This window comes from Triturus cristatus, chromosome 8 (assembly GCF_964204655.1).
Source record: "Triturus cristatus chromosome 8, aTriCri1.1, whole genome shotgun sequence".
Taxonomy (NCBI): Eukaryota; Metazoa; Chordata; class Amphibia; order Caudata; family Salamandridae; genus Triturus; species Triturus cristatus.
The window spans coordinates 6,607,588-6,633,501 of NC_140591.1; the positions used below are offsets into that span (position 1 = coordinate 6,607,588).

General features: G+C 50.5%; 1 protein-coding gene across 1 annotated transcript in view; it reads right to left on the reverse strand.

The window, feature by feature from the left end:
• The window catches only part of SPAG17 (sperm associated antigen 17), a 1,802,643-nt gene that overhangs the window by 268,451 nt on the left and 1,508,278 nt on the right, over positions 1–25,914 (reverse strand). Inside the window, exons 40-41 of the mRNA XM_085620708.1 lie at positions 24,008–24,059; positions 2,606–2,708 (exon numbers count right to left, since the gene is read on the reverse strand). Coding sequence (XP_085476834.1) covers positions 2,606–2,708; positions 24,008–24,059 — 155 coding nt within the window. The remainder of the gene's footprint in view (positions 1–2,605; positions 2,709–24,007; positions 24,060–25,914) is intronic.

The following is a 25,914-nucleotide window of genomic DNA, read 5'->3' on the forward strand; positions in this document are numbered from 1 at the left end:
CTCTACTACATTCAGAGACTGGAAGAATTTAAATCTTGAACGTCTCACTCAGATGATTCAGGATAGTCCATCACTTAATGAGCATGATCCCATAGCAGCGTCAGACACTTATACGGAGATTCTGATCGAAGCCTGCAACAAATTGGCTCCTCCTAAAACCTCCCACCGTACTGGAAATCGTTCATCAGCCCCCTGGTTCTCTGAGCCGCTCAGACTTCAGCGTCAGTACTGCAGAAACCTTGAACGGCAGTGGCGCCGTAACTTTAACACATCTGACAAGATTAGTTACAAAAGCGCTCTCATTAACTATAAAAAACTCATAAAAACAGAAAAAACTACATACTATACAAGCCAAATTAATGAGGCGAAAAACTCCTCAGGGAAACTATTTCAAGTAGTAACCTACCTGTCCAATCCATCTGTTCCTCAGTCAGAAGGGTCTCAAGCCCTTTCTGATACATTAGCTAATTTTTTCGAGGACAAGGTTAGAGCTATCTTTAACACATTTACACCTGTGGTAGCGACCATTCCCTCTCATTCCGCAGTTGACACCGGCCCTTCATTCGCAGGTTTTGAACCTACCTCCTGTGAATTTATTCAACCACTGATTGCTCGAACCAAATCCGGCTCACCTTTGGACCCTTGCCCTCCAAACATCCTTAGCCTCATTTCGGAGGTTATTGCCCCTCCCCTAACCACCATCTGCAATGCAATGTTTGAATCCGGTGTATACCCCCCGCAGTGGAAAAAAGCAATAATCAAACCGCTGCTAAAAAAACCTAGTCTAGACCCTCTCCTTCCTGCTAGTTATAGGCCTATTGCCTGCCTCCCATTCCCTGCAAAGATCTTTGAAAAGATCATGAATATTCAGCTGTCAAATTATATCCATCACAATAATCTACTGGATGATACCCAATTTGGGTTTCGACAGGGCCACGGAACAGAGACGGCACTGCTGAAAGCAGCAGATGAGATTAGGTCCACAATGGATAATGGAGGAGCCGCAGTTCTAGTACTCCTGGACTTATCTGCGGCCTTCGACACGGTCGATCACGCCACATTGATCGACCGTGTCGAAGCCATAGGAATCACATGCAAAGCAAAAAACCTCCTGGCCTCATTCCTGTCGAACCGTCCACAAACAGTGAAATTAGGCAATTTCACATCCCAGACCTTCTCCTTGCCATGTGGAGTACCTCAGGGATCCTCGCTAAGTCCGACACTATTTAATATCTATGTGTCGGACCTGGCGAGGGTCATAAAATCCTGTGGAATCTCCCTCACTACCTATGCTGACGATACCCAATTGGTGTTATCGATACATAATGACGGAATCTCAGTAGCAGCCAATTTCCAAATGGGAATGAAGGCAATAAGCTCCTGGATGTCATCCAACTGTCTTAAACTCAACTCCGATAAGACAGAAGTGATGACATTCGGGAGGCTTCAACCCACCTGGTCCCCTCAATGGTGGCCTCACCAGATGGGACAACCGCCAGAACCTGTGACGAAGGTACGCAATTTGGGCGTTATCTTCGATAACAAATTGACATTCCGGCAACACGTCAATGCTGTGGTTTCTTCTTCCTTCCACGTACTAAAAAGGATAAAAAAACTAATCCCATACCTTCCGTCACAGGCAGGTAAAACCTTGGTCAGTACATTAGTATTCTCCAAAACTGATTACTGCAATGCATTGTTACTCAATGCACAACAAAAGGTTCTTAATAAACTGCAAACTGTCCAAAACGCTGCCGCTAGAACACTGCTATCAATCCCGAGATTTGCATCAGTTTCCCCCTACATCAGACAATTACATTGGTTACCGGTGAGGAGCCGCATCAAGTTTAAGGCTTTATGCATTGCATATAAGGCCATTCACGATCAAGGACCCTTATTCTTAAGAAAAGCCTTCCGACGGCTCGAACATACCAGAACTCTGCGGTCATCCTCAGCGCACCTACTCATGGTACCCCGTACAAGAAGGGCCAACTGGGGCGACAAACGCTTTGCTGTTGCCACGGCCAAAATGTGGAACGCCCTTCCTCTAAACATTAAGATCGCTCCGACCCTTCTTAACTTCAGAAGGCAACTAAAGACATGGTTGTTCCCTGCCTAATTCCCTCCCCCCTTCCTCCGGAGAGTTCTGCAACTACAGCGCCGAGACACCCTAAGGGTATTTGCGCGCTCTAAAAATCGCAAAAAATAAATAAATAAATAAATTTTCTACTGGCCTGGGCTATCTCTATATCTTCCCTCCTTACTTCTGATCCAAGGAGATCAATAGCTAAGAACTCTTGCAAATTACACATTTTTCAATTGAAGAAAGTGTTTTAACCTCCTTGAAACTCTCACCCTGTGAACATCACAGAGTTGCTCTCATGGCTCAGGGCATCATAAGAGACTCCTACGTGGAATAGGAGTCCTGTTCATGGTGGCTCCCGAACCCTAGGCATTGGGCTGCTGCAAAGGCCAGGCTCCGTCAGCCAGCAAGCACATTGGGGTTGTCCTGTATGATCTCAGTAGGTGCAATCATTATGTACTACGCTCTAACTTCACCTCCAAATCAACAGACACCAGGACCAGCCAGCTCCCTGTGGTTTACCTGCTTCGCTCCCAGTCCTCAGCGGATCTCTCTGGTTGAGCCATGGGGGGCGGAGGTTCCGGCTTTGGCGCCACGCTGAGTTCATATATCGCAGCGATATCAGCTACAACGAAAAGAGAGTGGTCCATCACAAGGCGCAGTATTAGTAACAAGTAACGAGCTTTAGTAATGAGTTACTACCCAGCACCACTTACTAACGAGAACAATAGCCATCTATAGTATGTTGGTTTTTTAATCTCACCGGCACTATCTTTAGTTCTGCCAGACACGGCACACGACAAATAATAATCATCATAATAATAATAGACTAGAAATAATAGAAAATCCCCAGCTATTCTCAAAAGACAGAGCGGGGGGCGGGGACATGAAGTTGGCCTTAAATAACTCCTAACAAATGGAGCACAGGAAATAATTTGTGGAGAAAAAGCAAAGGGCAGGAGGTTAGAAAGGTAATGCACACACACAATAAAATACTGCACTGAACAGTCAAACAGGGAGAAAACAATATGATAAGAACATCTGGGGGCAGACCTTACAGGCTAAAGAAAGAGGGAAAGAAGGACATTCCAACGTGGACACCGAAAAAGCTATTCATGTGATTCGACAGCTGAATGAGAGCAGAAGGAGCACAGAAGAAGTGCCTTGAAGGACCTGTGCAGATACAATGAGGGAGGCAGTGCATGGGTCCAGGTGGAAGCAGAGAGAGGTGTGTGCAGCAGGACTCACCACCAGGTGCATTCATTTGTTGGGGGCATGTGTGACCCTTACAAAGTGCAGAGGACGAGCCTAGCTTAGTTCACACCTGGTATGGCACTGACCTCTCACACCTGGCATGGCACAAGCCTCTCACACCTGACATGGGTCACACCTCTCTCACCTGTCATGGCACAGCCTTCTCACACCTGACGTGATAGAGACCGCTCACACCGGACATAGTAGATGACACTGACCTCTCACAGCTGACATAGCATGTCGCAGTGACCTCTCAAACCTGACATAGCATGTCGCACTGACCTCTCACACCTGACATAGCATGTGGCACTGACCTTTCGCACCTGACATAACACATGGCACTGACATCTCACACCTGACATAGCACATGGCACAGATCTCTCACTCCTGACATAGCACATAGCACAGATCCCTCACACCTGACATGCCATAGTACAAAACTCTCATACTCGACATGGCACACAACACAGACCTGACACAGCACATACCTCTCACCCCATAAGTGGCCCATGTTACAGACCTCTCACACCTGGCATAGCATGTGGCACAGACCTCTAACACCTGACATAGCACATGGCACTGACCTCTCACACCTGACTTAGCATGTGGCACAGATCTCACACCTGACATGGCATCGCCCTCTCACACCTGACATGCCATAGTACAAAACTCTCATACTCAACATGGCACATAACACAGACCTGACACAGCACACACCTCTCACTCCTTACCTGACCCATGTTACAGACCTCTCACACCTGACATACTCTCACACCTGACATACTCTCACACCTGACATACTCTCACACCAGACATGGCATTCTTGACAAGCCCTAACATCAAGTACAAGTATTGTACAAGTTACTTACCTTCGGTAACGATGTATCTGGTAGAAACGATTCTAGCCGCAGATTCCTTAACGTAGAATTATCCCCAGGCGTGAGACTGGACACGCAAAACGCTCTTGCCCAGCATCTCTGCGCGCCGGGGGGCGGCACCAAGCGACTCCACCCCGACGTCCTCCGCGGGCGTGACGTTAGCGAGGTCACATAAGACCAAACCCGGTGTGCTGACGTCAGTTTGCTTCGGAGAACTTTTACCGCGCCACAACGCGGAGCCATCACAACAAAACTGAGGAGAGCATGGGAACAGTGTGCGAAAAGACCAGAGAAACAAAATAGAGAGAAACAAAAGGTGAGAAACATCACCAGGTGGCCCCAAGGCACCAGAAGGTGACAACAGCAGGTCAGAGCAGGGAAAGAGCAGAGCACCACTCTGAGGAACAACTGTGCAAGCCACGGCGAAAGCACCAGGTGGCAGTAAAGCACCAGAAGACCAAAGCAGCGAAGCCATAGCAAAAACAGCGCAAAGCACCACTCCGTGGAACCACCTTGCAAACCAAGGCGAGAGCCATCCCGGAGGCACAAGCATGGGAAAGCGCCGTGACAGAAGAGAGAGAGAGAGAGGGTCTGAAACCACAACCACAAAGGGAAGGGCCACAAGCCCGGAATAGAGAAACAACAGCAATCCATCCCCAACCTACACTGCCAAGGATGGCCATACCTCCTGAAAGGAGTAGGAGGTCAAAGGACAGGTAATCCATCCACAGACTACATTTCTAAGGAGGGCCATAACCTTTGAAAGGAGTAAAAGGTCAAAGGACAGATAAAAGAACCCCCAACGAAGAAGACCGGTTGGAGATCAGAAACTCTAACAACAGAGGGAAGGAGCAAAAGTAGACCCTCACGCTGGAGAGAAACCAGCTGGAGGAATGCCTGACCGGAAGAAAACGAAGAGGACACCCACAGAAGACAAGTCACCCAGAGGAAGGCGACTGCAGTGACCCAAGCAGAGGGTCCTCGCAGAACGGGGAGGAAGGGCGGGTAGTGAAGGAATCTGTGGCTAGAATAATCTCTACCAGATATATCGTTACCGAAGGTAAGTAACTTGTACATCTGATAGAGACTACGAGCCGCAGATTCCTTAATGTAGAATAGATACCCTAGCCATAGCCAGAAGGGAGGAGGGCCTGCGAGAGAGCCTCCCCACCAGGAGAGACCGGGGCTCCAGTAGGGTACATGGCACAAGAACAAGAAGGAAAAAGGGCCAGGAGATCCTAAGCCCGACCAAGAGAAAGAGAGCGCCCAACACCCCGCAGGGGCAGACAGCACCCAAAAACCTCAAGGAACACAAGGGTCACTTCGAACCCAGTGAGAAGAGGCAGAGCCAGAGGCAGGGCTCACTGGAAGAAACACATGCACAGAGATAGAAAAGAGCTGAAAACACCTTGGCCGCAAGCAGCGGACAAGGCCGGAACGGCGCCACCGCCAACAGCACAGGCGGAAGAAGAAAAGCACCATTGCACGAAGCCCCAATAGAACCAGAGGCAGGGGCGCAAGGAAACACATCAAGAGCACCACGGTGGAGCAGAACAAGCAGTCCTGCACGGGCACACGTCACCAGCAACAGGCAACATCACAGAACGGCGCACCCAGGAAAAGGCAGACGCCAACCAAAGGCAGAGGTCCGGGAGGACCAGGATACACCCCAAGGGAGGGGCTGAGCCAGAACACACACACACACACTGACCACGAAGAAGTGGAGGAACCGGCAGAAAATAAGAGGGTGTCGGAGGACGGGCCCAAGCCGGCCACCCGAACACAGAGGCCAAAGAAAGCCAAACCCTCTGGAGCAGCCGGCAGAGGACCCAACCAAAACACAGGACAAAAGTCCGGAACCGCCACAACATGATGCCGCAGACAGCAGGCCAGACCGGCCGAGCGGCATGGCGACAAGGAGAAGGATGGACCTAGCGCAAGCCGCTCCAAGACAATTGGCAAGAAAATCGCACCTGCGACAAACCGTGACGCCACGGAGTGCAAGGAACCCGAAAGGGTGACCACACCTCCCCAGCACAATACAGAACTAAGTAATAGCTACAAATACCCCACATAGGGTAGGTTACGTCCCAAGAACCATGGGAACGCCTCTTAGGAAAACATTTCTGCAGAAGAGGACAAAACATAAAGACCTGCAGAAAATACCTTCAGACGGCTTCTGAAGCAGCCAATAAAGAAGAGACAGAAGGCCTAATCTCAGGGTCTACCGGGCTTACCAACAGCCAAAACCACAAGACAACAAAAGGGCCGGACCAGCAGCCAACAGCACCAAGGACCCCACAAAAGGACCCCTAAGGCACATCAACCAGACAGAACACACAACCTGGGCTACCTGTTACAAGGCCCCAGGAAAACAACGGGAGAACACCTCCCAAAACACAGACCGACAGTCAGGTCACTGAGGGGGAGGAAGCGGAGAAGGAGGAGGAGGACGACGAAGCCCCGCAAGAAACCTCTCAATGGCAGAATCCGCAGGGGCGTGGAACAACAGAGCGCCTTCAAAGGGGAGGTCAACCAGCTGTTCTCTAACGTTCTCAGGGAAAACACTATCCCGTAGCCAGGCATGGCGACGAAGGGCCACCAAAGTAGCCATGGTACGACCAACCACCTCTGAAATGTCCAGAGCCGAGCAAAGAATAAACGCCGCCAGCTCTCGGCCATCCAACACATGGTGCCGCAGATCAACGCAGGCACCCTCCTGAGAAGCGGAAGACATAAGGGACTCCGCCGAGTCCCATAAGCAAGAAGTGGCTCTGGCTAATACACAAAGAGTGTTAAGGGCCTGCAAAGCAGTATTGGAGGAGGCGAAGACGTTGCGCCCCCAGGGATCCAACCAGCGGGCCTCCTGCGACGGAGGAGACAACACCAATGGCAAGGAGGGATAGGCAGTCTGTAAAAGAGGGCCCCTGGAAGAAGGGTGGAGGGAAAGACAGACAGGATCATGCGGAGCAGGCCGGTGGCAGTGCAGAAGGGGCTGGGGATCCGGGTCCCCCATGGCAGGACGGCCCCAGGCTCCCAAAAGAGAATTGTGGAGCGCAGTCTCGAAGGGAAGAATCAGCTCCCGTCCACCAGAGCCCTCCAGCAGATGATCCGTGGGGAAATGGGCAGCTGGATCGCCCATGCACAAGATGCCTGCAGCCGTGGAAACAGCCTGAGCGAAGGCAGCACTTGCCTCCGGAGGGCCCCGCTGCGGGGAAAGCAGTTCCTCCGTGGGCGATGGCTGCAAGCTAAGGCGGCCGTCCCCCAGCCCAACCGGAGGAAGGAAAAGCCAAGCTCGAAACGGGGGAGGGTGGACCGATGAGTGGGGAACCTGAGGCGCCTCTGGCGAAGGGTGCGGTGATGGCAAGAGCAGTCCTTAGAAGACGCTGGGGAAAAAGCCACGACGCGGCGACCCGTCTACGGAGAAGATTAAACAAACAGCTGCTGAACCTCTGTAGAAGAGGGGGCGTCCGAAGACGAATCAACGACCCGACGTCGGACCGGCGCCGTAGAGTCCGCCACCGGCGTCAGGTCAAGGTCGACAGGCGCGGATGGGGATGGCGGAACGACCTCCGCCACAACGTGCGGCTCGAGAGACCGGGGCTGGGTCGGAGTCAGGGTGGATAAGGAACGGGGCTGAAAAAGCATCGACTCAACCTCCGACAAGGCTGCCGCCTGCGTGGAGGGACGAGGGGGGCCCGGGGACATGCCCCGACCCCTAGCCGGCCCCTGCGGCACTGCCAGGGCCAGGGCCAGCAGCCGCCGGCGCCTGAGCGGCGTCCCCTCGGCCTCGGACAAGGCCGCCGCCCGGCCAGAGGACTGAGGGGGACTCGAGGACACGCCCGAGCCCCGGCAACCTCCCGCGACACCACAGAGACCCCCGTTGGGGTTTGCGGCGAGGCAGAGGTGCCGTGGTCCGAAGGAGGGAACCCCGAAGGGCCGCACCCCAACGGCACCACATCCTCCAAACCTGGATCCGAACCAGTCGGTGCCGGAGCCGCCGGCGACGCCGCAGGAGTCCCCGCACGTGGCAACGGATCCGCAGACATCCCAGGAAGAGAAGGAGAAGAGTCAATAGCCAAAGAGGCCTGCAAAGCCGCCGCATATGCCTCCATCTGGGCTCTGGTCGTCACCGTGCCGGGGAACGGCGGATAGGGTGACGACGCGTGAGGCCGCACCACCCGCGGAGAACCCACACCCCCAACAGGCCGGGGACCGGGCCTCAGGGACAAACTGCGACACTTACCAACAGGTGAGTGACGCCCTTGCGGCCTTGGAGAGAGACGATGCCGGAGACGGAAGCGGCGGTTCTTGAAGCCCTCCGCAGGGGACAGACGCAGCGCCGACGCCGATCTGGACATGCAGGCCGAAAGGAGTTTCATCCGGCGTTCCCGCCAGGACTTTGGCTTCATTTGCTGGTACGCCTTGCAGTTCGTGGAGTCGTGGTGCTCCCCCAAACACCACATACAGATGGGGTGAGGATCCGTCGCCGACATCTGGCGCGCGCAAGACGAGCAAGTCTTGAAGCCCGAAGGCATTCGCACACTGTACCCAAGAAAACGCTAAGCGTAGAAAGAAGGCCTGAAAACAGGCCAGGAACATGATTTGGGTGCCGGCACCACGCGACTCAGCCCCGACGTCCTCCGCGGGCGTGACGTCAGCGAGGTCACAAAACCCCCACCCCGGCCCGCTGACGTCACGCCCGCGGATGACGTCGGGGCTGAGTCGTGTGGTGCCGCCCCCCGGCGCGCAGAGATGCTGGGCAAGAAAGTTTTCGGGGTCCAGTCTCACGTCTGCGGATAATTCTACGTTAAGGAATCTGCGGCTAATAGTCTCTATCAGATTATGTGAAATAAAATGGTACGGATCCCACTGTGAACCCCTAGCGCCATAACATGAGAAGATATTGGTTGAATCCCATTGAGGGATTGAGTAAAACATGCTCCATTAGTGTATTTATATTAATTTTATAACAGAAGGGAAATCCTGGCAACGGACTTGAGGGAATCTGGCTAACTGGCAGCAGTCTCTGGGAGAGCAGCAGCGGCCTCTGGGAGAGCAGTAGCGGCCACTGGGAGGGCAGCAACGGTCTCTGGGAGAGCAGCAGCGGCCACTGGGAGAGCAGCAGCGGCCTGTGGGAGAGCAGCAGCGGCCTCAGCAACAGCGGCCTCTGGGAGAGCAACAGCAGCCTCTGGGAGAGCAACCGCGGCCACTGGGAGAGCAGCAGCGGCCTCTGGGAGAGCAGCAGCGGCCTGTGGGAGAGCAGCAGTGGCCTCTGGGAGAGCAGCAGCGGCCTCAGCAACAGCGGCCTCTGGGAGAGCAACAGCGGCCTGGGAGAGCAACAACGGCCACTGGGAGGGCAGCAACGGCCTCTGGGAGAGCAGCAGCGGCCTCTGGGAGAGCAGCAGCGGCCTGTGCGAGAGCAGCAGCGGCCTCTCGGAGAGCAACAGCGGCCTCTGGGAGAGCGGCCTCTGGGAGAGCAACAGCGGCCTCTGGGAGAGCAACAGCAGCCTCTGGGAGAGCAACAGCGGCCACTGGGAGAGCAACAGAGGCCACTGGGAGGGCAGCAGCGGCCTGTGGGAGAGCAGCAGCGGCCTCTGGGAGAGCAGCAGCGGCCACTGGGAGAGCAGCAGCGGCCTCAGCAACAGCGGCCTCTGGGAGAGCAACAGCGGCCTCAGCAACAGCAGCCTCTGGGAGAGCAACAGAGGCCACTGGGAGGGCAGCAGCGGCCTGTGGGAGAGCAGCAGCGGCCTCTGGGAGAGCAGCAGCGGCCTCAGCAACAGCGGCCTCTGGGAGAGCAACAGCAGCCTGTGGGAGAGCAGCAGCGGTTTCTGGGAGAGCAGCAGCGGCCTGTGGGAGAGCAGCAGCGGCCTCTGGGAGAGCAGCAGCGGTCTCTGGGAGGGCAGCAACGGCCTCTGGGAGGGCAGCAACGGCCTCAGCAACAGCGGCCTCTGGGAGAGCAACAGCGGCCTTTGGGAGAGCAGCAGCGGCCTCTGGGAGAGCAGCAACGGCCTCTGGGAGAGCAGCAGCGGCCTGTGGGAGAGCAGCAGCGGCCTCTGGGAGAGCAGCAGCGGCCTCAGCAACAGCGGCCTCTGGGAGAGCAACAGCGGCCTGGGAGAGCAACAGCGGCCACTGGGAGGGCAGCAACGGCCTCTGGGAGAGCAGCAGCGGCCTCTGGGAGAGCAGCAGCGGCCTGTGCGAGAGCAGCAGCGGCCTCTGGGAGAGCAACAGCGGCCTCAGCAACAGCGGCCTCTGGGAGAGCAACAGCGGCCTCTGGGAGAGCAACAGCAGCCTCTGGGAGAGCAACAGCGGCCACTGGGAGAGCAACAGAGGCCACTGGGAGGGCAGCAGCGGCCTGTGGGAGAGCAGCAGCGGCCACTGGGAGAGCAGCAGCGGCCTCAGCAACAGCGGCCTCTGGGAGAGCAACAGCGGCCTCAGCAACAGCGGCCTCTGGGAGAGCAACAGAGGCCACTGGGAGGGCAGCAGCGGCCTGTGGGAGAGCAGCAGCGGCCTCTGGGAGAGCAGCAGCGGCCTCAGCAACAGCGGCCTCTGGGAGAGCAACAGCAGCCTCTGGGAGAGCAACAGCGGCCACTGGGAGGGCAGCAACGGCCTCTGGGAGAGCAGCAGCGGCCTCTGGGAGAGCAGCAGCAGTCTCTGGGAGAGCAGCAGCGGCCTCTGGGAGAGCAGCAGCGGCCTCAGCAACAGCGGCCTCTGGGAGAGCAGCAACGGCCTCTGGGAGAGCAGCAGCGGCCTCTGGGAAGGAAGCAATGGCCTCTGGGAGAGCAGCAGCGGCCTCTGGGAAGGAAGCAATGGCCTCTGGGAGAGCAGCAATGGCCTCTGGGAGAGCAGCAGCGGCCTGTGGGAGAGCAGCAGCGGCCTCTGGGAGAGCAGCAGCGGCCACTGGGAGAGCAGCAGCGGTCTCTGGGAGAGCAGCAGTGTTCATATCATGAGCCGGTGAATTCAAGACAATGTTTCAGTAATAAATAATGTAGACCAAACAATAGATACAAACATAACTATGAGGTGAGCGAAATGTGGAGTGAGATAAAGGTCCCCAGTGCTCGGGCAGGGGTGACGCAGTCAGTCAAACATCTTCATTCGGTTCAAAGGAACCTTAAAGTGAAGAAGGCGAATAATAAAAACACAACGAAACACAGGTCACACTGCAATGGCATAAGGCAGAATTGCATACTTTTTACAGCAGTAAATTACCATTTCCTTAAGACAAACCTGCGAAAAGTAAAACCTCTAAAGAGTCCATGAAAGGTCACATAAAGGGTTGCCAAGTTACCCGGGAGGTACGTTCAAAAAAAGTCAAACAAAGTTATCACTCGGTTTTACTTGGAGCGACGCAAAACCAGAATGGCGAAAGCATGCCACGTGAGCCAGACGGTCTATATAATATGCGGCACAAATAAAACGTGTACATTGAATGTTATACAAACACACAATGAGATTAAAAGGGGCCGTGTTTCAAGCGCAGTGGAAGGTTTTACCTCATCTTAAGAAAGGGGCAGTTGTGTTGAGCTACTTTTGTTTCCGAGAGTTTCTAGTTTTCAAAGCCCCACAGATAAAGCTGATAATGGGACAACAATATATATTATTCTAGTCGTAAGGGACGGAATAAACTCGCCTCGTGACTTCTGACCCCAAATGACAGCAGGATAGGTCGAAGAAAAGACCTTCTAGGTCGGAAATAAAACCTGCAGAAAAGCATCAAATGAACAAAGATTGTTTTGTGACGTCATCACAGGGACCAAGGGGTGAGTATAAATCCTTGCGCCCTGTTGGGGTGGGCTTTCACAGAGCGGACTGCGCCGAATCTGAGATGGCTAAAGTAAAACCTATGTTCTGTGTTAGAGACCCAAAGAAGAGCGCGTTCCGCCCCCAATTCTTGCCTGAAACCTAAATTGCTCAAAGGCGAAGCTGATAATTGCGAAACCTCCACTGGGATCGATGCTGAAATAGAACTGTTTCGTGTCAACTTTTGCGCATCCAGGAAGTTCCTATGGAGAGAGAAAGAAATGGGGGCGATCGACTTCCAAAAAGGTTTTCCTTACAAATGACAACCAAGGAATGGCTTTAACTTGCTCTATTTGTAGGAGTGCTTCAAAATCTCTTGGGTGGAGGAACAAAACGGGGAAGTCCAAACTTTAAGGACGGCATCTTCGAGGAAAGAGAGGCCAGATTCCAGATGGGTGATTGATCTGGCAGTGCTCCAGGGGTGGCTAACAACCCACAAAGAAACGTATTCTCAATTGTTTGCAGGGGACCTGGAAGAGCGCACCCCCAGACTCCTGCCCCACAGGCTCCCAGAGGGATGCACTTCAGCTTCTACAAGGCAAGCAGGTCCTGGATAGGTTTATGACCTAACTTCTTTGAAAAACGGAATAGACCCTCAAGTGCCCCCTCCAGCTCGCCTAATCTCACAGTCAGTAATTTCTACCAGTTTAAATCCGAGGAAAAAAAGATACCAAGATAATGGAGATGTTGCACTCTGGTGATGGGAGTCCCAGCAACAGCATGTAGACAGGAAGGCGTCTTTTTGGGCCCACAAATCATGGTGTAAGATGTGGTATGATTGATTTTCAAATGCAAATCCTTCATAAAATCCTTCAAAATATTCATTAAAATCTGTAGCCTGTTCTGCGGACCACGTCTTCGCCATAAAGTTGCACTGGGACGACGCGGTCCCCGACCGTTGGGAGACCTTTATCTTTTATAATCAGGTTTCTCTAAGGCATTGATGTAAAAGAGAAAAAGAGAAGCAGCCAGGCCACAGCCCTCTCTGACATCTGTGTTGGAAGGAAAGAAGGGGGTACAATCACCGCTGGTGTCAAAACCGACCGTGTTTTTGGTAGCTCATGTAATCTGCCCAAAAGATCAATAAAAGCTGGGCTTACTCCGGCTTTACCCATTGTTGTCCAGAGCTTATCCCTGTCAACCAGGTCAAAGGCACTGGACGAGTCCATAAAGGCCACATGGATTGCCCCCTCCTTGGCCTGGACGTATTTTCTGGACATCATGAGGAGGTTCGAGGATTTTTTGACGTGCCGACCCCGGGACGGAAGACGATTTGAGCCTCCAAGAAAAATGTTGTGTCGCTAGGCCAGTACTCAAGAAGGTGAAGCAAGACCCTCCGCGTGATTTCAGCTGCGGAGTCCAGGATCCATATGGGTCTATAACACGCGGGTGAACTTCTATTGCTTTTTTAAAAAATTGGCACAATGATAAAATCCTTCCAGGAGGACGGTATCTGACATAATATTATGGAACGAACAACGTTTGTTAAAAGAGGCGCCCACAATGCAGGGTTTTGTTTTAAAACATCAGTAGGTACCCCATCTGGCCCTGGTGCTTTACCTGAGGACGGTTGGAGATGGCTCAAGTTGTCATATCAACAGTAATGTTGTTACTCAGCCAGGACTTCGTCAGTGGGAGGGCAGACTGGTGATTTGGCTTTGGATAAACTAGAATTACCAAAGATTTCTGAGAAGTGGTGCAACCAACTGGCGGCTGGATATAACACTCAATCGTGGGAGAGTTGGAATCACTAAAATAAGATCTGTTGACAACCTCCCAGAAAGCTCCAGGATCGCGAAACGTGCTTGCCCTGAGAAGATCGTCCCATGTCTGCTCCCTCACTTCCGGTTTCCTGGCCGCGACAATTGTTTTATATGCGTTCCTAAGAGATTTAATTTGGGAAACATTCCGTGGGGATTTCTCTACGTGCCTCCTTCAGTGATTTTAGAGCTGCTGTACACTTTGGGGAAAACCATTTAAAAGGATGGCTCTCTTTGAGTTGACTCTGTGTTAAAAATTGGTTTGCGGCGTGATTGCCGATAATCTCAAAACTCTGGCCCAAAGCAGCAGGGCTGCCAGCCTCTGCCAAGCAGACCATGATATCTGGGTTCCTCTGGGAAATTAAGTTGTTGCAACATTTCTTCTGATCGATTTTGTCCCATTTTAGATGGACCTTCCACTGGCTGAAAAATGTTATCCAGCGGGACAATTTAACCCCAATTATTTAGAGGTTGGAAATGAAAGTACCAAAAAAAGTGGCTTGTGATTGCTCAAAACTGATGGCTTTGTGTAAGAGACTAAAATATATGGCACTAGCTGTGAGGAAAAGAACATAACATCAATTATAGAGCCTTTTCCCTCGCCCTTAAAAGTGGGGCAGAGAGGTCCCTTGTTCTTTGCAAGATCAGAACTGCAATGAAGGTTAAATTTCATAAGACATTGGTTCAGGGTATCCCCGTAGAGGGTATGTGAAAAGTGGGTGTGGTTCCCGTTACTACCATATGAAACATTACACACTCGGTTGTCCCCTATTGGACAAGTTGCAGAATTAAACTCGCCCACCCATAGAATGGCCTCCCTTTACGGGAATTCAATTAGTGCTCGGAGACAAGTATGTCTAATTCCTGAATTACGTTGACGGGGCGATACAAAATAATGAAAGTAAAAGTGAACCCAAAGTACATCCAAGGGGCCAGGACTTTCGAGGCGCAGTCTTTGGCAGCATGATGAACCCCTTGGCTTCTCCGCTTTCAAGAGCCTGTTTTTTAAGGAAACCAGAATTCCGAGGCCCCTTTGGTTCGGCCTGAAGTAGATGGTACGGCCGGTGAACAGAAAGTCTGAAACCCATCGATAAAAAAGTCCTCCTGGGACCAAGTTTCTTGACAACAAACCACACTGATATCCTCCAGAGTATCTAACCAATCTGGATCACTCAGCCGATTTTCCATACCTGCGATGTTCCATGAAACGAAGAGGAGTGGAAGGGAGCTGGTTCTGGCCCGTGGAGAGGGCACAGACCAAGAGAGATCATCAGCCGGGGAGACGAGTTAAGGGTGGGCTCCTCATGAAGTCAATCTACTTCTGAAGTCCATCTAAGACAGCAAAGGGCTTGGGATGCAGAAAGGAGGGAGCAGATGTTGGACTTCCATATCTCATGGGCCTTGTAAAGAGAGAGGGCACAGAACAAGAGAGATCATCAGCTGGGGAGACGAGTTAAGGGTGGGCTCCTCATGAAGTCCATCTAAGGCAGCAGAGGGCTTGGGATGCAGAAAGGAGGGAGCAGATGTTGGACTTCCATATCTCATGGGCCTTGTAAAGAGAGAGGGGACAGATGTTCAGGAGACTTCTCAAAACCTGGCTGTTCGAGCAATAGCTGCACCCCCCCGCCCCTCTTCAGCGCCTTGAGACCCTCACGGGTGATTAGTGCGCTCTACAAGTGATTGATTGATTGATTGATGTTGGTGGCTGATAAGAGAAGCCCAATGGTAAAGCTCAAATGGAACTTAAGGTGGAGCTAGAATTCGTGCACTCAAAACCTTTTAAAGGCTTATGTAAAAGGTGCCTGACGAGGTTGGGCACACAGTCCCCCTTAATTGTCTTTTTAGAGGCCCCCGCCCACCCTACTCTTCTGGCAGTGTCGATGAAATTTGCAAAACTCATCTGCCAATCCAGGTTTCCATCACCCCAATGGATGGCCTTATTCTTCAAGCTAGGCCTGTTTTCTTGACCACTTGTCGGCTCTGGGGGGCTCCAGCAAGGATAACGACATAGGGGGTGCAATCGGGTGGAAGTTGCAAGCACTCCCTACCCCCTCCTCAGGGGTGGGATTACCACGGCTGGTTCTGCTGAGGGATCGCCTTTAGGATCGCCAGTATTGACGGAGGTTGAAGGGTGGATGGGTCTATGTGAAGATGATGGAGACCTTGTGTTGTCAGGCTTGGGTAACGCTGTTGGTGGGACCCAACCAGATTCGGAAGATTATACCTCTGTTGAGCTTAAAGGGGTGATATTGTCTGAAGATGGGGGGGGTAATGAAGTATAAATGACCGGATTCCAAAGATGACACGGTGCATCGCGTCATGTGTGCTGGAGCTTTACCCCCAAGAGCTTCAACTGATTCGAGAGGGCATTTCGAACGCCAATCAGAAGGGGTTCAAGGCACACCTCCAACAGGGCAGCCTTGAGGTCCAAAAGATTACTGAGGTCCGGGCCAGCTTGAGGGGGCCCTGGCGGTGGTAGATGTAGTGTGATTACACCTTTTCCTTTTAACCTGGGGGGCTTTATTGGCCTGGGAACTCGCTTCGTTTGGAGGCTGATTTCCAAGTGGGGCATCTGGGGATATGTGTGGATTTTGGATGACGATGGCAGGTTCCAATGGTAAACCTGGGATAAGTGAACGACCCCTTTGCCCACATGGGGGGGCTTCCTTTGCAGCTGGTGGAACAAGCAGGTTGGATGACTTTCTACCACCTCCAGTTCACAGGAAATGGCACACATCGCAGAGGTTAAATACGTTGTAATAAGGCTCCCTGTTTTCCGTTTTTACAGATACATACAGACAGAAAACCATTGATTTTCTTGGCTGTATTTATTTTTAATGTGGATAAAAACGGAAACGGTGCTTTTTGAGTGATTCTAAATACACTTTGATATGACTGCCAGGCTAATAACTGTGTGGATTGAGAGGTAAGGGGGTTAAAAAAAGGAATTTTAGTAAAGAGGCTTAAAGAGCTGTAGATATGCACAAGGGTGATACTGAAATGCGCATATTTTCATATAAGTGCATTAATTTATCTTCTGCGGGTGTTCACAGCATTTAAACCTGGCAGACATTCAAGCATGAGTGTTTATTTATTGGTTAAATAAATGCGGAAATATACCAGTTTCAGCTTTATTTTTTTCACAAACTCATAATAAATAAGGATAAATACAGATAATGTTGACAAAAAATAAATATGGATAGAAACAGACGGAAATGTCTACAAAAGAAATACCATAAAACCGGGCGCCCTAGTTGTAATAGGGGCGGTTTGCACAGCCCCTTTGATCCCGGGGGGATTCCTCGTCGAGGTATTTTTCTTCATTAATAAATACAAATGCACAAAGGGTAAAATAATGAAGGTTGAGGCTTGCCTGAACTTCACAGGGCCACGGTGCCCAGGCCCCGATGCTGATAGGTGAGGGGCCGGGTGAACAAACGGTCCTGGGAACCCGTGAAAACAGCACCAAGAGACAGGGCCCAGCCCAGCCTGGACCACCGCGGAGGGTGATGCCAGGATTGCTTTTTATGCGGGCGCTGACCCTGTGCAACTCCGGTCAGCGCGTGCCGCAAGAGGAAACTCAACAGGTGATACATATGTGTGATTTATGTATTTGTGTCACAATGTTCAATGTAAAAAATAAACCACTTATTACAAGTACATCTCATGAAAGTGGGAGTGTATTCATTGTCGATGATGTTTCGACCCCCTATAAATGTCAGACCCTCATCAGGACAACATTCCAGGAGTTGGGTTCAAGAGCCCTAGGGCCTAGCCCAGCTACACACAGCCAGTGGTTGTGCACCACACGTGTTGGTTGCCAGTGCTCCTTTGAACATTGCATAAACCACACGTGTATCACTCTTGCCTGAGCACTCTTTCTTCACTTTGCATTTTGCTCAAATTGTTTGGTCCAAGTCACTGGAGTCAAGCTAGCCTGGCTGATGAGGGGTGAAACCCCGAAACCAGTCCTAGGATGCTTGTTTCCAGTCCAGGGAGGACCTGGCTTGGCAGTTCGGGCTGGACTGTTCCCATTGGGCGCAGGGTCAAGACTGATTTGCATATGGCTGGGTCCAAATTGGAATGGCATGGTGAGCAAGAAAACTATGGATTTAGGCCCAGATCTCTGTACTGGGGTGAATGTATGACATTGTTCTGCATTCTGTCCATCAATTGTTCTTTTTGCATTTGTCACATTGTTTGGTCTACATTTTTTTTATATTCAAACATTGTTTATTTTGAATTCACAAATGTATGTTTATAGAGGGGACACTGTGGCTCTCATGGAAACCCTTAGTGTATGTGGCATAGATCTGCAAGCACACAGAATGAGCTGGAAGATGTGGCATGACAGGAGGCTGCCGCACGCTCACAAAGGAGCTGGAAAAGGCAGACACTCCATACAAGCCAGGGTGGCCCCAAAAGGTCCGAGGGAGAAGGGAAGGCAACATGCACTGCAGTCCAAAGCATTATGAAAAGAAATGGGATGAATGAAGAAGATGTACCGAGGACGAGAAGATTGAAAACAAGAAGAGCATCTCGTGGAGGAGCAGACTCTACGCTGCGTACAAAACTCAAACAGACTCCTGGCTCGGAGCAGTGCTGAAAACAGACTCTCTGCTAATGCACACAGCTAATGCACACACTCAATGCACACAGCCAATGCACACACTCAATGCACACACCCAATACACACACCTAATGCACACACCTGATGCACACACTCGATGCACATACCCAATGCACACACCTAATGCACACACCTGATGCGCACACTCGATGCACATACCCAATGCACACACCCGATGCACACACTCGATGCACACACCCAATGCACACACCCAATGCACACACCCAATTCACACACCCAATGCACACACCAAATGCACACACCTGATGCACACACCCGATGCACACACCCGATGCACACACCCAATGCACACACCCAATTCACACACCCAATGCACACACTCAATATACACACCTAATGCACACACTTGATGCACACACCAAATGCACACACTTGATGCACAAACTTGATGCACACACCTAATGCACACACTCGATGCACACACCTAATGCACACACTTGATGCACACACTTGATGCACACACTTAATTCACACACCCAATAGACACACTGACTGCACACACCTAATACACACACCCAATGCACACACCCAATGCACACAACCAATGCACACAACCAATGCACACACCCAATGCACACAATCAATGCACACACCCAATGCACACACCCAATGCACACACCCAATGCACACACTCAATGCACACAACCAATGCACACACCCAATGCACACAATGAATACACACACCCAATGTGCACACACTTGATGCACACACCCGATGCACACACCCAATGCACACACCCAATGCACACACCCGATGCACACACCCGATGCACACACCCAATGTACACACTAAATGCACACACTAAATGCACACACTCGATGCACACACCCAACGCACAGACCTAATGCACACACCCAATGCAACACACCCAATGCAACACACCCAATGCACACACCAGGTGCACACACTCAATGCACACACCCAATGCACACACCCAATGCACACACCCAATGCACACACCCAATGCACACTCCGAATGCACACACTGAATGCACACAACCAATGCACGCACCCAATGTACGCATCCAATGCACTCACCCAATGCACACACCCAATGCACACATCTAATGCACACACCCAATGCACACACCCAATGCACACACCCAAAGCACACATCCAATGCACACATCCGATGCACACATCCGATGCACACATCTGATGCACACACCCCATGCACACACCCAATGCACACACCCAATGCACACACCCAATGCACACATCTAATGCAAACACCTAATGCAAACACCTAATGCACACACCAATGTCATAAAAAAAACAGTCCACGTGTTAGATGGAATCCAAGGTTCTGCATCATACAATCTTCACTGATGGTCATAAGCACTGGACTCCTCCCATCACTGATAGTCATAAGCACTGGACTCCTCCCACCACTGATTGTCATAAGCACTAGACTCCTCCCACCACTAATAGACATAAGCACTGGACTCCTCCCACCACTGATAGTCATAAGCACTGTACTCCTCCCACCACTGATAGTCATAAGCACTGGACTCCTCCCAACACTGAATGTCATAAGCACTAGACTCCTCCCACCACTAATAGACATAAGCACTGGACTCCTCCCACCACTGATAGTCATAAGCACTGGACTCCTCCCACCACTGATAGTCATAAGCACTGGACTCCTCCCACCACTGATAGTCATAAGCACTGGACTCCTCCCACCACTGATAGTCATAAGCACTGGACTCCTCCCACCACTGATTGTCATAAACCCTGGACTCCTCCCACCACTGATAGTCATAAGCACTGGACCCCTCCCACCACTGATAGTCATAAGCACTAGACTCCTCCCACCACTATTAGTCATAAGCACTGGACTCCTCCCACCACTGATAGTCATAAGCACTGGACTTCTCCAAGCACTAGACTCCTCCCACCACTGATAGTCATAAGCACTGGACTCCTCCCACCACTAATAGACATAAGCACTGGACTCCTCCCACCACTGATAGTCATAAGCACTGGTCTCCTCCCACCACTGACAGTCATAAGCACTGGTCTCCTCCCACCACTGACAGTCATAAGCACTGGACTCCTCCCACCACTAATAGTCATAAGCACTGGACTCCTCCCACCACTGATAGTCATAAGCACTGGACTCCTCCCACCACTATTAGTCATAAGCACTAGGCTCCTCCCACCACCAATAGACATAAGCACTGGACTCCTACCACCACTGATAGTCATAAGCACTGGTCTCCTCCCACCACTGACAGTCATAAGCACTGGACTCCTCCCACCACTGATAGTCATAAGCACTGGACTCCTCCCACCACTGATAGTCATAAGCACTAGACTCCTCCCACCACTGATAGTCATAAGCACTGGACTCCTCCCACCACTGATTGTCATAAGCCCTGGACTCCTCCCACCACTGATAGTCATAAGCACTGGACTCCTCCCACCACTATTAGTCATAAGCACTAGACTCCTCCCACCACTGATTGTCATAAGCACTAGACTCCTCCCACCACTGATAGTCATAAGCACTAGACTCCTCCCACCCAGGCGCATCTACAGGGACTTGGTGACGTGGTCCTCATTGCAATGGGCCCAGTAAGAAGAGATACTGAACCCATCAGAACCATGAACTGAGCCAGCAGTGGTTTCGACCCGGAGATTTGGGCTGCTTCAGGTGCAATACCAGGGTGAAACATCCAGAAATCGGCATGGTAAGTCCCATGGCCACTTGTTATTCCACAAAAACTCATAAACCCTATTACTACTCCCTCCAAAAACCCCCAGTAAGGGTGAACTTGAAGGCGGGAACATCAGGAGTTTTTACGAGCTACAAGGTAACTGCAAACAGCTATGTACTAATGTGTCTCTGATACATTTAGCGAATCCTAATGGGGTCGCAATTGACCTACCGTATGAATATTCATGAGGTAGGTCGCAATTTGTGACCATTGGGAATTGGTGAAAACACAGGGATAGTGGCCTGCTGGAGTCCGCAGACCATCATGTCTGTGATTGCTTGGAAGTTTTCCTTAACCCTTTCCGTGCGTCGGACGGCCCCTGACTGTCCGACATCACGGTGGGCGTGTGCGGAGGACGGCCGGGGACCGTCCGAACCCCACCCACTAATTATTTCGCCCGCACAGCGGGAGAATTCCACACGTTTTCAAGGGGTTAATGGGAAATGGGCGGCGTTCCAAAACAAAAATGAAATGTTTTCTTTTCAATTTTTAGGAGTACGCAGTGGTCCATGGGACCACTGCCGGCTCTTAAAAAGCATTTTCGCATATATTCACAAAGGAGATTGTGGTCTCCTTGGGACCCCTTCCCGTTCGCGAATGGGTTATCATTAACTTCAAGTCAGTCAGAAACATTGGGCCAGATGTCCGGGGTCACATGTTTGCAATTTCCTAATGACGAAAGTTAGCGATTCGCTGTTGAGAAATCGCAAACTACAATGTACAATCGTGTGATGGACGCTGTTTGCGGACAGCCCTCGTCAATAGTCACAAGGCTTGTTGCAATTTGCGACCCATTGAGAATGCCTCCACTCACAGGGACGGGGCCTGCTGGGGTCAGCAGACCACCATGTCTGCAATTGCTTTTTAAATAAAGCAATTTATTTTTGTAATGCAGCCTCTTTTTCTTAAAAAATATAAATGAAAAGCTATCTTTTCATTTTTTAAGAGTAGCCAGTGGTCCGTGGGACCACCGCATGTCTTGAAAAATTTTGGCGCCCACATTTACAAAGGGGAAAAGGTCCATTCGGGATCTCTTCCAGGTTGCAAATGGGTTACCACCTACTTGAAGTTGGTGGTAACTGCGAAGGTTTTGTGACCGATTTCTCAGTTGTAAAACATTCCTTCATACCAGCCGGACTCGCTATTAGGAAGGGACGTCCTTAACACACCCCTTCCTAATAGCAACTCACAAACCCTATTTAGCGAGTTGGTAATAGGTCACAATCTTGCAAACTAGGTTTGGCACATGCCAAAAAGCCTTTTACCGGTCTGATGGGCCATTTGCGAGCGGTAAAATGTTTCGTACATCCGGCTCAAACTTACATAGCCTGCGAGTTGCTATTAGGAAGGGTCGCCCGAAACACGCCCAATCCTAATACTATATTGCTAACCCATTTTGCGATTTAGTAATTAGTTACAGAATCGCAAAATGGGCCTTTGTACATAAAAAAGCTTTATTCAGGTCGCAAATGCCCAATTCTGCAAATCAGGCCATTTGCGACATGAAAAAAGCTGCGGACATGTGGCCTATGTACTGAAATACCCCGTACAGAGAGATGCTGACGCAGTAGGTTGTAGAGCACATCACGTCAACCAGTTCGAGCCTATGCAGTGCTTACTGCCGGCTTTATAGTGTGACATCCCACAAGACGTTCTTACATAAAAATCCACATTTGACACCTGATATCTTACGCTGAGAGAGATGTTCACATTTACTGTGCACAGGGTGAAGCCGGGCAAGGCGAGACCACACAGGGTGAAGCCGGGCAAGGCGAGACTCATGGATTTATTATTTTTTTATTGTAGTTTTTTGTCTCAATGATGCCGTAAGATTTATATAAAAGGTTTTAAACTAGAACACTTATTAACAAACCAAGATTATCTTTCCTTTTCCTTTATGACTTTTGTATATTGATTATGCAGAAGGTTAGATGTCAAAAATGAGGAAAAAGCTTCTAACTTGCCCCTTCTCCCCTCCAAGGGGCATATTAACAAGGGCCGGCGGCAAAGCGCGCTTAGCGCTTGCATATTTATCGCCGGCTTTCTCTGGAATTTATCGCCTGGTTAGCGCGTTATCAAGAACGCGCATCGCCCAGGCGATAAAAATTCCAGCGATAATGTGGATATCGCCGTTTTCATGGTGGAAAACGGCGATATCCTAGATGATAGGGCCTGTGGTCTTAGCCACAGAATCCACCCCCATGTTAAGTATGCCTTAGTCAGGAATTGAACAGACATTAAATTCCTGCGTTAAGGCATACTTAACGCGATTTAAATAATCGCTACCCTTCCTTGTTAATATCGCGAAGCTGTCTTCGCGATATTTTCCCTGGTTGGTTTCTCAGCCACGCCTACTTTGAATCTCATTAGCGATGCAAAGTTAGGCATGCTGGAAACGGGCGCTAAGTCAGAAAAACACGCGATAGCATGTCTTTGCTGATAAGGCGATAAAATTATCGCCGCTTTTCAGCCGAAAATGGCCGCAAAAGCAGCGATAATTTTATAGCGCCGCCTTGTTAACATGCCCCAACATTTCATAAAACTCTCCTCTTTCAAAGGAGTTAAGAGCTGCCATTGCACCCTTGCTGAGTTTGAATCTATACCCCAGACTGGGGTACGGTAAGGTGGGGTGCCATACAACCGGAAGCACCCAGAGCACGCGGGCCGACTCACAGCCAATACTCAGCTAGCAGGTCTCCCAATATCGAAGAGTTCCTTCACTTCCATGAAGGCTCCAGACACACAAGAAGTGGTCTTGTAATCCTGCTCTATCTATGAAATTTGAAATTGATTCCCGCGCATTTCAACATCTCATCTCAACCAGAGCCCATGGCAAGCACAAATAGTTTTATACCTTCATCTTCAGGGCTGCCATTAGAGGATCTTTTTGAATCCGGTGGAAATGACTGTAAAATTAAAACAGATAACAGCGTCAATGAGAATATTCTTAGATGTCTGTATATTAATGCTATCCTTGTTATAAGTAATATCACATTCTATAAATACCAAAACATATTGTGATAAATGAAGAAGACTTAAAATCAAACCATTTTTTTTTTTTTAACAACAGATTTTATTCGTCATTTGCACATAAGAGGCAGGGCTCTGTGACCCCAGACGCCACTACTGCACAGAATTACAGAGAGAGACATTGCAAAGGACAATTTTCGTTTTGTGTTTTTGAAAAAAGAAGAAACAGAACACCAGAAACAAAACAAGCCATTACATTCTTTGATCTAAAATATAACCTCGGATCTCCGCCCCCCCCACCCACCACCCACCCCCAAGTTGCGCTTCGCTCACTGAAAACCGCTCTCCCACCCGCGCCCGGTAACCACAGCAAAGCAGTAAGGACCCCGACCCATCCACCCTGGTAGAGACCCGGCACACCCAGGCCGCCCCCGCACCCCCATGGCGCCCGACACCCCAAAGAACAGCCCCCATCACTCAAATCAAACCATTTTTTGAGAGGCAAACAGCAATCTATGTGACATCAGCAAAGGGTGACGTGAGAGTCTTCTACATCTATGTGAGAAATCTGAAGATTGGCGGCCATCTTACTATGGTCCTGTCCTGACAAGGCAGAAGGACAGTTCCTCTCACCCACGGCACGCCTGGCCTCTACGGACAAGTATACCAGGAGCTGGATGAACTATGAGGTTTGATGTAAACACCGTTGAAAAGGAGTGATAGATAAAGACTGGAGGCCATCTTACTATGGTCCTGTCCTGACATGGCAGAAGAACAGTTCCGCTCACCCGCGGCACGCATGGCCTCTACAGACAAGTATACCAGGAGCTGGATGAACTATGAGGTCTGGTGTACACGCAGTGGAAATGGGGTGAAATAAGAGGAGGAAGCAGGGTGCTTGGGAAAAACAAGAATGCTTGATGACAGACATAAACCACATTAAGATCTCATCACAAATCTTGCAACTGTTCCAGTCAGGCTTCCATTAAGGTGATGGATCACACCGTATAATTAAAAAGTCTGAGCACAAGGTCCCTTACTGGAATTGGGATTGAGCACTGTGTGAGAAATTGGCCTGGTATATCTTGTCCACTAATTAAAGTGGGCACCTTGCACCAGTCCAAACGACCCTTATTGATGATTAGGTTAAAGACAACCTTTATTGAAAGCTATCCTAGTGGTAGCTATGGAGAGCAGCCTTCAGGCTAAGTCTCAAAGGAATATAAAGCAGCTTGTTTTACCAGATCAGAACCTCCTGAATGACCAAAGGAAAGGAGAACCACACAAGAGATATATCAAATATATGTATTTATTACTAAACACTCTCTACTAACCTCTATGAGATTGGAGCACAAAGCACACAATATTAAATCACTAGAACAACAGTAAATAGCACAATACACAGAGGGCTCCAGGGGGTAGACCAAACCATATACTAAGAAAGTGGTATAACAACCACGGCTTAACTAGACACAGTGCCTACAGCACGAAGAATCGCTGGGACCCCAAGGAACCACCCAAGGTAATGACACAGGGGACCCACGGAGGACGGGTGCAGTGTGTGAACACAGGCGCGAGCTCCGTACAATCCTATGGGAAAGTTGCGGTTGGAATTTTGAAGATTAAGGACACTTCGGAGAGGACTTTAAGCGAACCCTTTCAAACATAGAAGATTCTAAGGCCAGCACCCTTGAGAGTACCGAGATACCTATGCTACCTATCCCAGAGGAGCCAGGTGCATAGGGGTCAAGTGGTGTCGGAGACCTTCATCATTTTCAATGGCGTGATGCG